Genomic DNA, 15,027 nt, shown 5'->3' with positions numbered 1-15,027 from the left:
ACACATACACATACACATCTTACGTTACACGTAATACAAATCTGCATCATCACAGATAAGCACTGAAACATCACAGCGCTTGAAATAAACGTACCTACCACGCTTAATTTGTATCGAACATCTCATCTTTCGCATTGAACAATCGAGAGGAAATGCTAGCGAATCACAGAGAAGGACATCCAAGCAAAGTGCATGTATACCTACAACATTATTGATTGCAAACTACAGGAAGCTAGCTAGCTTCCGTGATTCGGAGGGAAAAGGTGAAAGTTGGCTTCTTATACTATCGTACGCTTTTTGTCGTATTACCCGTGTCGTGGTCGCGTGGATACAGTCTGTAAGTAGCATGACTTGTGTTTTGTGTCCTTGGCCTGTAACCTGTCACGTCATGTGCATAATTAAGTGGGTATAGGTTGGGTTCGGGGTGAGATCTTTCGGACACACGATAAATACACAGCCGAAATTACAAGTCTGAAAACAAGTGATTCTTCTTTTTTTCAATTTAATGACATTTACGTTATAAGTTGACCAGACGCAACAAAGATGCAGATAAAGAATATGGGTTTATGAAGAAGGGGAGACTACCGAAACGAGAACAACGAGGCAGTCTAATAGCTCAGCACAAAACCAAAACTAGAAGATGATAGGAGGAAAACGGTGACTCGGAAACAAGAGTACAATAATAAGCAACAAAGTTTAGAACATGGTACTTGAAAAACACAACACAATGTAGGAAATAAAACAATACTGATTGTTCAGTTGGTATCGCAAGACAATGTGGTTATTTTACACACAAGCTTTTAGTGATTCACATCAAAACTGTCCATCCTGATGTTGGAAATAAGTCACTAGAACTGTATTAAACGCCATTAATTCCGATGTTGTAGTTTTACATAGGTTAGAAAGCACAATTTGTTTAATTCAGATCAATCTCAATGATGATCAGCAAAACCACTATCTTCCCACAATGAGCATAACCTACTCATCAATTTATTCAATATGATAAGCATAACTGCCTGAAGCATATTGCATTTTACCCAGAATTGTGCTATTCATACAACAATACACAAGCCTATCTTTGCCACTCAGTGAATATACAGTGAGACTTGTCTCCACATGTTCACCAAGCTATGTGTAGCTCCAACTTAAACAACCAGAGAATTCACCTTCATCTATCTATCTATATATATATACGACTTGTGTGTGTGTGTGTGTGTGTGTGTGTGTGTGTGTGTGTGTGTGTGTGTGTGTGTGTGTGTGTGTGTGTGTGTGTGTGTGTGTGTGTTCGCGATGCACGGCCAAAGTTCTCGATGGATCTGCTTCAAATTTGGTGGGCATATTCAGGTATACCCCGGACACAACCTGGTCGATGAGAATTTTCAACACGTGCTCTCAGCGCACAGCGCTGAACCGATTTTGGTTTTTCTGTAGATCCACTACATCCATTCCCAGTAACTCTTCCTTATCTTCTCCAGTGTTTTGCGCGTTTATCTCCCTTCCTTCGTGTGGCGTTAATCCATATTCCCGTTACTATTTTTAGAAGGTCACTGTCCACAACGCTTTCATCCCGGCGAAGCCGGATATTCCCGTTACTATTTTTAGAAGGTCACTGTCCACAACGCTTTCATCCCGGCGAAGCCGGGTATTCCTCTACTTCTTCTCGGCGAAGCCGGGTATTTGGCTCTACTTCTTCCCGGTGAAGCCGGGTATCATTCGGCTCTACTTCGGCAATGTTGCTGTCATCTCGGCAAATCTACCCACAATTGTCAACATTTTTGTGCGTCCATTTTGGCAAATGTGCCGACAGAAATTAATTCTAGAAACATCCCTGACACTCGTGTAACCTTCTTACATTTGTTTGGTTTCAGGTCGCTGCTTGGCTTGCACTCACTCGCCCATGAAGAGTTGACATTAGCGACTACAACCACCGCAACACCATGGGAAGTTTCATTGGCCATGCTGTGCCCGGGTCTTTCTTCTTCCTCTTCGGGCTCTGGTGGCTCATCCAGGTTATGCGACGTCACTTCCTGTGTCGTCAGACCCGCCAGCGCTTCCGGTCCACCTTGCTGTATCCGGTCACGTGCTGCTCGGGGCCGCGCATGCGCGAAGTGACCGTCGAACCGTTCGTGAAGATGGTGCTAAGTGGATGTGGTATCGTCGTGGAGATCATTGGAGGTATGTTTTCGGTAGTCGCCTGATTTAGCTCCGTTGGGAGATTGTCGTCATAATGAATGAATTTCAAGAAGTTTAAAACAATTATAGAGAATAATACATGGCTTTCTGCGGGATACCAGGTTTACACGAGTAGACATGGAAATGCAAGCATAAGCGAGCTTTTCAATACTTGAAAAATAGCTCGTGTAAAAGAACTGGTATTACACAGAAAACCAGGTAGTATTCAACGTTCTGCGCTACTTGGTTGCCTTCTACTGCAAACTTGTGTCCCTTGAAGAAGCATTTTCATGAACCTCTCTTCAAATGTGAACTCTTTGAAGTCAAAAGCGAAATAGAGTGTAAAAAGACGCCATAATAAGAATGATAGACACGTGTAAGTTCTCAAAAGTTTTGCACACGAAAAAGCAACAGTGTTTTCACAATACAGTTTGTCTCGATAATGTTGTCATCATGAGGAGTGGAAAATTACTTTTAATGTCCCTGCCAAGCTTAGGTTTGACCCGACCTCATTTGCGTGATATACACACGTTTGAAGATTTGGTTAAGTTACATGGGTTTGTTGGATAAATAGCGTTTCTACCACGGAGGTCCCAAATATAGCTCAAAGAGCTTGACAAGTACAATGCAAGATCACTCTTCTGTTGGTATACGACGTTACGTTCACGGGGTAATTTCAGGAGATAGTCATGTTTTTTCCTGTTTCAGCGTGTTTTTCATTTTAACATGATCACTTCTCTGTACAGAAAGCAGAATGAGATTGTTATTAGCTGAGCCAAACCAGCTTCACGGCCTCGTTTTATTTCAATCTTGTTTACAAGTAGTGTAATGTTAATACCCTCATAAACATGTTTTGGGGTAGGCGAAGAAAGAGTTGGAGAGGATAGGCGGAAAGTGTTAGTTTGTAGAACAGTCTGTGTTTATGTAAAAGTTTGGACAAACAGGGCTCCCCACGGACGCCCCTCCTAGTGCGTCCCGGGACCCCCACTTTTGATTTTTAGAGGGTCCATGGACCCCCACTGCAGAATTTTAGGGAGTCCCAAGGGTCCACAAGTCGAAAAGTCCCTGTGTACTTATAAAACATTGTGGTCACGCATAGTGTGCTGTTAAGTGTTTTTTTCATTGAAATATTCTAGGTTGACATGACAATCCAACAATCGGTAAACATTATGTCAGAATAAGATTTCAAAATGTTCAAATATGAGTGGTGCTTGCACGAGACGTATACAGTATAAAAACCTTTATGTACCTCAGGTTCGCAATAGCTGACAGTTGCAGTCTGAACATGGTATCTACGGTACGCACGATAAAGGAAGTCGACTGCGTCCCGGGACCCGCTCTTTTAAGGTTTAGTGCCTCCCGGGACACCCAAAACATTTTTCTAGTGCGTGTTTTCGGCTTCTAGTGCGTGTAAGACGCAGGGACGCGCGCTATGGGGAGCCCTACTCAGGCTGAGCCAAACCAGCTGCACGTCCTCGTTTTATTTCAATCTTGGTTACAAGTAGTGTAATGTTAATACCCTCATAAACATGTTTTGGGGTAGGCGAAGAAAGGGGTGGAGAGGATAGGCGGGGAGTGTTAGTTTGAAATAAAAGCCCATGTAGAACAGTCTGTGTTTTGGGGGGCCCGGGTAGCTCAGGTGGTAGAGCACTGGACTTGTGATCGAGAGGTCGCTGGTTCGAATCCGGGCCGGGAGGGACACGGGTCAACTTTATGTGCAGACCCAGAGACGGTATCCATCTCCCACCCCCCGTGTCCCCACAACGGCACGTTAAAGATCTTGGTCATTCTACCATAAGTGCAGATGGCTGATACCACCTAAACACGCATACATCAAAAAGCCGTGAGGGCGTAAAACTCGAATCGTATAAACCAATTCATGTCCAATATAGGCAATTAAGACCTGACGGACAATAAGCCCCTTAAAATTTACTTTTTTTTCTCTCTGTGTTTTGGACATATCTATGGCGATGTAAACGACCACCTGTCTGGACAGCCTCTATACCCACTGCCTGATGTTGGGAGCCCTTCCCTCTCATACACTGCCTGATGTTGGGAGCCCTTCCCTCTCATACACTGCCTGATGTTGGGAGCCCTTCCCTCTCATACACTGCCTGATGTTGGGAGCCCTTCCCTCTCATACACTGCCTGATGTTGGGAGCCCTTCCCTCTCATACACTGCTTGATGTTGGGAGCCCTTCCCTCTCATACACTGCCTCATGTGTTGGGAGCCCTTCCCTCTCATACACTGCCTCATGTTGGGAGCCCTTCCCTCTCATACACTGCCTGATGTTGGGAGCCCTTCCCTCTCATACACTGCCTGATGTTGGGAGCCCTTCCCTCTCATACACTAAGTCCAGCCCTGCAAAACGACGGTCCGATGACTAAATCCTACCTCTTTTCTCCCAACAGGGACCAACCACGTTAGTCATCGCTTCGATTCCATTGGCAACGCCCAGCACATCACCATGTACTTCTTCTTTGCGCTCAGCGGCGTCTTCGACCTGCTGGCCATGAAGGGCTTGGCTCCGGAGGGGACAGACTACATGGGCGTGGCCATCGCGCTGCTGGTAGAAGGTGTACTCTTCAAGTTCCATTTGTTCGGGCGAAACGAGCTGGACGTGCTGATCCACACCTTGCTGCTCTACGTCATCGCATTCTCTGCCCTCGTGGTGATGCTGGAGGCTGCCTACAGGTTGGTTTTAACAATAGACAGATCTAGATGTGGAACGTTTCAGCACGTGTACGGGTGACGTCATCAAATCTAGTTTTTACGTACGTCACGCGTCTGTCAATATATGCAGTCTTGGTGGGAGCAAAACAACGCATGCATTTGGAACATTGGAGAAAAAAAGTGAGTCACGGGTGACGCAATATTTACACGTACGCGTACTAGAGGTCTTTGTTACACGTTCGATCATCTAGAACACTGTATTGTTTTATTTAACAATCAATGTATGGATATAATATATACTAAGCTACTCGGGACTTTGTAGGCTTGCCTCAGTGTTTCAATGGAAACAATAGAAAGCCATACAAACTCGACAGAGTTATTTTTGAACATTGTCTATTAGGATTAAAAAAAAAAGAAAAAAAAATCCCATCAAGTATGACGGGTTTGAAAGTTAGCGTTGACCTTTCATGGTCAGCTAGAAACCAGTTTTCAAATCTGGCAGTTTTTTCTGCTCCCTCAATGCTCATTTCGTTTTTGTAAGTTAGGTACTCTTTGTGGACGAAGTTATCCCTTTAAGAACGTATTCATCGACAGTGGGAGGGAGAGGAAAGGGAGGGGGCGCAAATGGGTTTGATTTTAAGACAGCCCAACTAAAAACAACACTTATTTCTGTCCTGACTATCCTTCGCCCCGTAGCTCAGTTGTCGGAGCACTAGACTTGTGATCCTTCGGTCACGGGTTCAAATCTGGGTCGGGACGGACACGGGACAACTTTATGTGAAGATTCAGAGACAGTTTCCATATTCCACCCCGTGTCACCACAGTGGCACGTAAAAGACCTCGGTCATTCGGCCAGAAGTACAGGTGGCTGGTTACACCTAAGCACGCACACACCTGGGTAGCGCGACTCTGTTACAGCTAGCTTTCCACTGGGAGGAAGCGACCCGAATTTTCCAGTAATTGGACAATAAAGTTACGAAAATGAAATAACAACTAAATGAAAACGTCCATAATTAACAACACTGGCCTTTTTCTCCATCCCCAGAAAGACAGCGTTGCTGCCCATGCTGCGCGCCGTGATGACCATGATCCAGGGCACGTGGTTCTGGGCACTGGGTATCATCCTCTACAACCCGATGCCCGGGGCACAGCCCTGGGACCCGGAGAACCACCGCTCTCTCATGCTGGCCGTCGTCAGCTTCTCGTGGCACGTGGCCGCCAACATCGCCATCGCCATCGTCGTCGGCGTCGTCGTGGCCTGTTGCCATAGAAACAAGGTTCAATACTCCAACCTGAACAACTTGTCGTTGAAGAGCTTGGCGAGTTCTGAAGAATCGGAGTCTTTGACGGGCAACGGGGTGGTGGTGTTTAGAGACATGGAGGAGGAGGTGGAGGGGGAGGGGGGTGGAAAAAGGAGGAAAAACGGAGGGGGGCACGTGATTCGTGATGACGACAACAACAGTGATATAGAGTTCCAAGCCCCTGTGAGGAAGTGACGACAGTGAAGCTCGTACACGTTTCCAGAGAAGATTCTTCTTCTTCTTCTGCGTTCGATGTCAAGGATAATTGCACGGCCATATTATCGTGGAAGCGTAGACAGCCGATTTTCTCCCCACGCCAAGTTGGCTGCTGTCTTCCGTCTTCGGTGGTTGAGGTTCTTACTCAGGGTTGCCTCCTCCCCAAGAGTAGCTGCCTTGCTGGGCTGTCGAGTCCACTCTACCCGGGTTTGACGTCGAAGTTTTCCTTCTCGTAGCCTTTGCCTTTCCCAAGGCGCACACAAGGCAGTGCGGGTTTTGAGATCGGAGTTGTCCTTCTCCTAGATGAGCGACCATCCAAGGTTAACGAGCCCCATCTGCCCGAAGCAGCTGGTTTTAATGCGCCAGTGACCCGCCTGCATCCCTTCTCCTGTTTGTCGAAGACAGGGCCCGCCACGTGAAGGCAAGGAGCTGGATTTGACTGTCAGAGGTGTTTGGAGACACGAAGCCATATGGAGCATTTCTTGGGAAGTAGGCGCTTATCTCTACTTCCACCCCGGCATAACAGTCCTTGGGCCCCTTCCAGAGAAGATGTGATTTCGTGGATTTTGCGTCATTTCTTTCGCTCTTCATTGACTGTCTTACACTCTTAGGGAGTGACAACAGTAAAACTCGCAAGTTGCAAACGTGTTCGCAGAAAGAACATGATCGTACGGATTGTTGGATTACATCCTCACTTACACTGTCTTATGACGGAGTTGCTGTGATAATAACAACGCCAGAGAGTTTGAAGCCCATTTGAGCAAGTTACGATAATGCCAATATCAAGTGTTTCAAGAAAGGATACATACATGATACGTAGAGGTTACCAAGCTGAAATGCAATACCGAAGTCCGGCCTTCGTCGAAGATTGCTTGGCCAAAATTTCAATCAATTTGATTGAAAAATGAGGGTGTGACAGTGCCGCCTCAACTTTTACAAAAAGCCGGATATGACGTCATCAAAGGTATTTATCGAAAAAAAGAAAAAAACGTCCGGGGATATCATTCCCAGGAACTCTCATGTAAAATTTCATAAAGATCGGTCCAGTAGTTTGGTCTGAATCGCTCTACACACACACACACGCACAGACACACACACATACACAGACACAGACACACACACACACACACACACACACACACACACACACACCACGTCCCTCGTCTCGATTCCCCCTCTATGTTAAAACATTTAGTCAAAACTTGACTAAATGTAATAAAAAATTAACTTTTGTTGTTTTCGATGTGGAACTTGTCATACAGATACGTTCACGTGTATGTATGTTTTTGTCTGTTGCCCCCCTCCCCCCCCCCCCCCTTTACATTTTTGTTGTAAGTGAAAATAGAAATGTTTGCACATGAGAAGAAGGTGATTTCTCCAGCAAAAGTATTTTAGTTTCAGATCATCTGTCTATACACATGTGGTATTTTGAAGATGTTCAATTCTTTATCTTCAATGCTTCCATTTCAGCCATTCATCGGGGTTATTCTTTCGTTCTCGTTTGACCAGAGCGTAATTTCAAATCTAATCCTGACACTATAGCTTACTCTCCGCCAAATCAAAGCCCATCTATATTACCTTTAATCTCTTAGGATTCAAATATCAATCAAACATGTGATTTTATTTATGATAGCTGGAAGAGTAACCGAGCTTTGGAGAAATATTAGTATGAGAAATTAAAAAAAAACACATAGTGCGCGTCCCTGCGTTCTATACGCACTAGAGGCCGAGAACACGGACAAGAAATGTATGGAGGGGGTCCCGGGACGCACTAGACTTTAAAAGAGCGGGTCCTGGGACGCACTATGGACTGGGTGGCCGAGTGGTAACGCACTTGCGCTCGGAAGCGAGAGGTTGCGAGTTCGACCCTGGGTCAGGGCGTTAGCAATTTTCTCCCCCCTTTCCTAACCTAGGTGGTGGGTTCAAGTGCTAGTCTTTCGGATGAGACGAAAAACCGAGGTCCCTTCGTGTACACTACATTGGGGTGTGCACGTTAAAGATCCCACGATTGACAAAAGGGTCTTTCCTGGCAAATTTGTATAGGCATAGATAAAAAATGTCCACCAAAATACCCGTGTGACTTGGAATAATAGGCCGTGAAAAGTAGGATATGCGCCGAAATGGCTGCGATCTGCTGGTCGATGTGAATGCGTGATGTATTGTGTAAAAAAAAAAAATTCCATCTCACACGGCATAAATAGATCCCTGCGCCTTGAGTCCGAGTCTGGAGATAAGCGCGCGATATAAGACTTCATATATATTATATATACTAAATTTCCTTTACTCGTTACTTAATTAATTAATTAATTAATTAATTACCATTAATGTTTTATAAGTACACTGGGACCTTTCGGCTTTTGGACCCTCAGGACCCTCATGGACCCTCTAAAAAGTGAAAGTGGGGGTCCCGGGACGCACTAGGAGGGGCGTCCGTGGGGAGCCCTGAGAGTATTGAGACTAACGTTCTAAAGCCGTATCACATATAGGCTTTCGCAACCACCTCAGTTTACGTATCCTGGGATCATAAAAATGTATAACACGACTCAAATAAAGGATTCTGTCGTTGGCTCATCTCTAGTGCTGTGCTGGCTCGACTCGCTCAGTAGGAATTATCCAACATCTGTGTCTCATTTTTTTTTCGCATTCATCTAGCTATACTCTTTCTCAGTCCGTCCATTCTTCCATAAGCATTTAAAGGTATAGTTGAACCCGTCCTGGCGACCACCTCTAAATAACAACCACCTCCCCATTGCGACCACGCCAAAGGATTACCGACGAGATTTTCCTTGTACATTCAAACCTGCCTATAACGACCACCCAAGAAACCGACAAAAAGTGGTCGTTATTGACAGGTGGTCGCTCTGGAAAGTTGATTTACAAATAAGAAAAAACCTGTATGGGATCCTCGGGAAGGTCCTTGTTGGCAGTGGGTTGCCTTTGAGAGGTAGTCGCTAGGGCGGGTTCAACTGAACACTTCACCTTTTCATAACGACCTCCTGTCAGAAAAGATGGACCTCTTTTCGTTGAGTGGTCGTTATATATAGACTGGTTCAACGGTATCATCCTTGTTGTGTAACATTTCTCTTTTGTAAAGACAAACAATACAGTATTTGTGTTCTTGTAAGCGATCATAATGACCACCACAGATCTGCCCAGCGTTTACACGGGAGCACAGCATCCTTTTATTTGGACAAAATATCGAAAACCTAAGTACTGCCCCAACACTCTCTATGCACAGTGGATTGTTTTCACAGTAATTACACCCCCGGTATAGGGGTGTGTATAGGATTCGGTCGATGTGTTTGTTTGTTTGTTTGTTTGTTTGTGTGTTTGTGTGTTTGTGTTCGCATATAGATCTCAAGAATGAACGGACCGATCGTCACCAAACTTGGTGAACAGGTTCTATACATTCCTGAGACGGTCCTTACAAAAATTGGGACCAGTCAAACACACGGTTAGGGAGTTATTGGTGGATTAAGATTCTACAAGGACTTATAGAGGGACATATTAATGGTCAAAGGGAAATAACCTTCTCAGTTGGTGGCAGTGAGAATGGTCAGGACGGGGGTGTTTTTCCTACCTCGGAGGAATTTCTTGTATTTTCTTAAAATCAATGGCACCTGTGCCTCTCTGCAAAATCAATTCATTTAAAAAATAGCGCTCTGTACATTTAGCGGCCAGACTGTTGATATTTGGTATGTGTTCAAGAGTATGGATGCTCTCATCTCATGCAAAACGATAATCCTAGCTCGTGTAAAACGATACTCCTAGCTCGTGTAAAACGATACTCCTAGCTCGTGTAAAACGATACTCCTAGCTCGTGTAAAACGATACTCCTAGCTCGTGTAAAACGATACTCCTAGCTCGTGTAAAACGATACTCCTAGCTCGTGTAAAACGATACTCCTAGCTCGTGTAAAACGATACTCCTAGCTCATGTAAAACGATAATCCTAGCTCGTGTAAAACGATACTCCTAGCTCGTGTAAAACGATAATCCTAGCTCGTGTAAAACGATACTCCTAGCTCGTGTAAAACGATACTCCTAGCTCGTGTAAAACGATAATCCTAGCTCGTGTAAAACGATACTCCTAGCTCGTGTAAAACGATACTCCTAGCTCGTGTAAAAGGACGCTCTTAGACCTTGTAAAAGGATGCTTTTATCTAATGTAAAACGATGCTCTTATTGTATTTAAAAAGATGCTCTTATTGTATTTAAAAATATGCTCTTATTGTATTTAATACAGAATACAGAATACAGAATACAGTATTTATTGAGCCAAGTGACATTAAAAAAACATTTTAAGCACAAGGAATTTAGCGTAGTGTTGGTAAAATCACGCCCACACACACACCCACACACACACTGACACACACACACACACGCCCACACATTCACTGACATACACACCAACACACACACGCCCACACTACAGCAGTCACGATCACACCATCACACGCAGGGCAGACATGAGGTAAAACAAATGACAATCATCTATTAAAAGAAAAAGTACAAAGAGTGGTCTAAGATGCTGGTGGAAGGGTCTACACAGAATACAATTTTATAATCTAATGCATAGTTAGAACTAGCCCATCCCCTCCACCCACCCACTCATGAATGACTAAAATAATGCAGATAAAAATATAGAAAAAAATAAAAATCACACATCAAAGTCCCACTCAACCCCCCCCCCCCCCCCCCTCCCCACCACCACCACGATAAAAAGATGCTCTTATTGTATTTAAAAAGCTTGGACAGATCTGTGTCGGTGCTCACGATCGCTTACACGAGAAGGACTGTTGTTTGAGCACCCCGTGATTGCCACAATACGTATCAGGTACGTTTTTTGCTATCATGAAAAATCAATACTCTGACAAGGGAAACAACCGCTGTATATTGACCATTTGATTGCAGCAAGATGATTGCATCCCCTGGAGACCATTTTCTCAGTTTTTGTCTGATTATGGGGGCGAGGACGCCCCCATTCTATACGGATAGTTTCGAGGTTGACCATGGGCAGCGCCATTTTGTTGTGAAATACGTCATCAGTTTGTGTACACAGGAAGTTGTGACATCCGTCACCCTATGGGAGGGGTGACGTCAAAATTGTTCATCTGTAGAAAGTTGTGAAATCCGTCACCCTATGGGAGGGGTGACGTCAAAATTGGTCATCACAGAGTTTGTGTAACACAGGAAGTTGTGAAATACGTCACCCTATGGGAGGGGTGACGTCAAAATTGTTCAACAAAAACATGATATGTCGCTTTGTGCAGGGTCAACTGCAACAAACTCAAACCGAGCCATTCATACCTAGCTGTATTTGAGTGACTTATATACCCGACATTTTTATTTCTTATTTTTAGCACAGGTGTAGGAAAAATCATGAACCAAAATGTTATTTATTTTCTAATTTAACATTTTTTTTTACAAATATGACCATGGTCTTTTAAACATACAGTGACATTAAACATTGTTATGTTAAAAAAAAGAAAAAAAGAAAAAAAGCTTTTGTGCACAAATCAGAAAATACATTGTACATTTTACCTACAGGCCAAACCGTGAGTGTCTGTGGCAAAGCCCGACCCAGGAAATTGCACTGATCTAAATTGTCAAGAACAGGCGCTTGCATTTGGATGTGTCCAATGATAGTAGGTTTGGTTGTGATCAATCAGAATAATGTAGGAATAAAAATGTATGACAGTTTAGTATGATGACATGTAATTCACATATGCTGAAATATGATATTATACATCATGTAATATTATTATGGCTGTTGCCATGACCATGAAACCCAACAAAGGTTTAATGTAATGTAATTCAAAATACCAAAACCGAGCACCTATTAATCTCGTCTTTGCGCGTGAAGATTGAGGCCGTCTGCCAGTAGCGGTTAGGTCATACAGTGGAACCCCTCTCTAGCGACCTTTAAAATGTTGACAAAAATCGGTCCTTGTGGAGGGGGGGTCCTTACAGAGGGAGGGGGACGGAGTCAGGGGGCCACAAAGAAAGTCAGATTTAAAAAAAAAAGAAAACAGAGAAGTTTGAGTTGCTGACGACCGTTCCCTCTGAAAGCAAACTGCTTCGATTTCATGTTTGTCCTTGGTGTCCACCAGTTCTGGTGCATGTACTACCCTGGCCAAGTTTCCTCTCAAGACATCAAAGAGACCGCCCCAGTATACTCTACAGCCTCTGGGCGAACCACCTCTCATAGCTAAAACTGGGTCAATGACCCCTGGGAAGAAGGTCAGTGTCTATAAAATTTTACTCCTAGGCCTGCGGCCAGGGGGGGGGGGGGGGGAGTATACCGGTACCATTTGAGAATCAGACCAAATGAGAATTGAACCATTTGAGAACATCCTTTTTTTTCAATCACTACATCGAAGGCCTGCGGCCCGGGGTTCACATGGGTTGGTTTGTTTGTTTGTTTCAAACCCACACCCATATACACACATTTCCCATTTAAACCATTTGTCGGCCCCCTGTCGATATTTATCGACTAAGTTCCTTGTTTGTATTACCTTGTATCACCCTACGTACGATGTGTCTGGAAACACCTCCGCGCGGAGTGGTTTTGCAGCCAGCGCATGCAGTGAAGATAAAGAGGGAACATTTTCTCGGCTCGCGCGGCAGCAAGCTCTATGACTCTTGACTGTGTATGTAATGACTTTAATTTTTTTATTTTTTTTATAGATATTTTTAACTGCATTCTTCCGGTGGTCAAGGATATATAAGTCCGCACAATTCTAGTGGTCAGAGTCTTGCCACGGAATCGGCGCACACTGTTTAATGTAAAGGTTATGTACACAAGTGGAAGAGAATGCAATTAGTCTCTGATGCAATGTTTATTGTAACACGGGTATCCGGGAATGTGTTGCCAACCGGGACGCACTTCGTTATTTGCACATGCACCTATACTGTATATATGGATCTCACAAAGGAAAACAGCTGACGCAAAACGAAAACAGCTTATTTTCACCCAAAAAAGGTTTACCATTATAGATCGTTTTGCTTTTACAGTGTGTTGGTCTAAATAATGTTTATTTTAATTATTTTAATTACATCTTATCTACGGTATCTGCATTATTTGGCCGCCTTTTCGTCGGAATCAAGTTCATACCAATTGCATTTTAACGTTGCACAGGTGATGTTGACTCAACTTTCAGTCGTCTCGTATTTATATCTGCATTTCCTGTTAATATGCAAATAATTTTTCGGACTCTTATGCAAACAAGATGTTCTCTTCCAACCATTCAGAAACCGTCTTCAACGCATGTTTGTGTAGGCTTTGTTTATTACTGCACACGAGAGAAGTGATTGCGCAAACGATTTTTTTCAAACCGGTATTTCGTTGTGAGTACGAATCCTGGGTTTACCAGAAACCGGTCACTCTCTCTCGCGCTGACCAGTCGTATAGTCCGGCCGACGAGCCAGCTGAGGAAAGGAAAGAGAGAATGCTTTATGTCCTACAGGCTAAATATTTCGCCTCTTAAGGACAAGATATGGGTTATATGATTCGAGTTTTACGCCCTCACGGCTTTTGACGAGATACACAAGTGTATGCGTGTTTAGGTGGCATCAGCCATCTGCACTTATGGCAGAATGACCGAGGTCTTTTACGTGCCACTGTGGTGACACGGGGGTGGGACATGGCTTCCGTCTCTGGGTCTGCACGCACAGTCGACCCGTGTCCGTCCCGGCCCGAATTCGAATCTGCGACCTTCCGATCACAAGTCCAGTAATCTACCAACTGAGCTACCGCCCCCTCCCCCCCCCCTCCAGCTGAGGACGTTTATGGGTGTGTTTTCAAGTGGGACGATGCTCTCATCCGATGTGAAAGCCTTGAAGGCACACTCCTTCCCGGTGTGACGTCATCTTGGCCCCGCCGTCATCTTGGCCCCGCCGTCATCTTGGCCCCGCCGTCCGCCGTCATCTTGGCCCCGCCGTCATCGTGGCCCCGCCGTCATCTTGGCCCCGCCGTCATCTTGGCCCCGCCGTCATCTTGGCCCCCGCCGTCATCTTGGCCCCCGCCGTCATCTTGGCCCCCGCCGTCATCTTGGCCCCCGCCGTCATCTTGACCCCGCCGTCATCTTGGCCCCGCCGTCATCTTGGCCCCGCCGTCATCTTGGCCCCGCCGTCATCTTGGCCCCGCCGTCATTTTGGCCCCGCCGTCATCTTGGCCCCGCCGTCATCTTGGCCCCGCCGTCATCTTGGCCCCCGCCGTCATCTTGGCCCCCGCCGTCATCTTGGCCCCCGCCGTCATCTTGACCCCGCCGTCATCTTGACCCCGCCGTCATCTTGGCCCCGCCGTCATCGTGGCCCCGCCGTCATCTTGGCCCCGCCGTCATCTTGGCCCCGCCGTCATATTACGATTCTCGGCCTCGTTGATCTTGTATAAACTCCACAATGAAAAAAAAATGAAAAAAAACCACCCTTCGATAGTACTGATGAGCGACCTTGGGTACCTTACATTAATGGGGCCAAATTTGTCCAACCAATTTTTGTTTTATTTAACTTAGAAATTTGATTCATCCTAAAATGTTTCCCTTCTCATTCAAGGGACGTAACCACTCGGTACACGTTTTCGAAGAAATCGATTTTTGGGGTGAAATCTATTAAATTTCACCACCAATTTTCTTCACATGCAAGAAACTGACATGCTTTTCGT

General features: G+C 45.0%; 2 protein-coding genes across 2 annotated transcripts in view; both read left to right on the top strand.

The window, feature by feature from the left end:
* The window catches only part of LOC138961300 (temptin-like), a 21,992-nt gene extending 20,083 nt beyond the window's left edge, over positions 1-1,909 (top strand). Inside the window, exon 4 of the mRNA XM_070332901.1 lies at positions 1,869-1,909. Coding sequence (XP_070189002.1) covers positions 1,869-1,909 — 41 coding nt within the window. The remainder of the gene's footprint in view (positions 1-1,868) is intronic.
* On the top strand, positions 1,869-14,757 carry LOC138961299 (transmembrane protein 45B-like). Its single transcript, XM_070332900.1, has 4 exons — positions 1,869-2,175; positions 4,585-4,867; positions 5,892-6,338; positions 14,208-14,757. Exons 1-4 carry the CDS (start codon positions 1,938-1,940, stop codon positions 14,755-14,757), a joined length of 1,518 nt encoding a protein of 505 aa, XP_070189001.1. The 5' UTR covers positions 1,869-1,937.
* Positions 14,758-15,027: the final 270 nt, after the last annotated feature.

This window comes from Littorina saxatilis, linkage group LG3 (genome assembly GCF_037325665.1).
Source record: "Littorina saxatilis isolate snail1 linkage group LG3, US_GU_Lsax_2.0, whole genome shotgun sequence".
NCBI classification, from domain to species: domain Eukaryota; kingdom Metazoa; phylum Mollusca; class Gastropoda; order Littorinimorpha; family Littorinidae; genus Littorina; species Littorina saxatilis.
The sequence above is the reverse complement of the archived record's forward strand: the minus strand, read 5'-3'. Positions and strand labels throughout refer to the sequence as shown.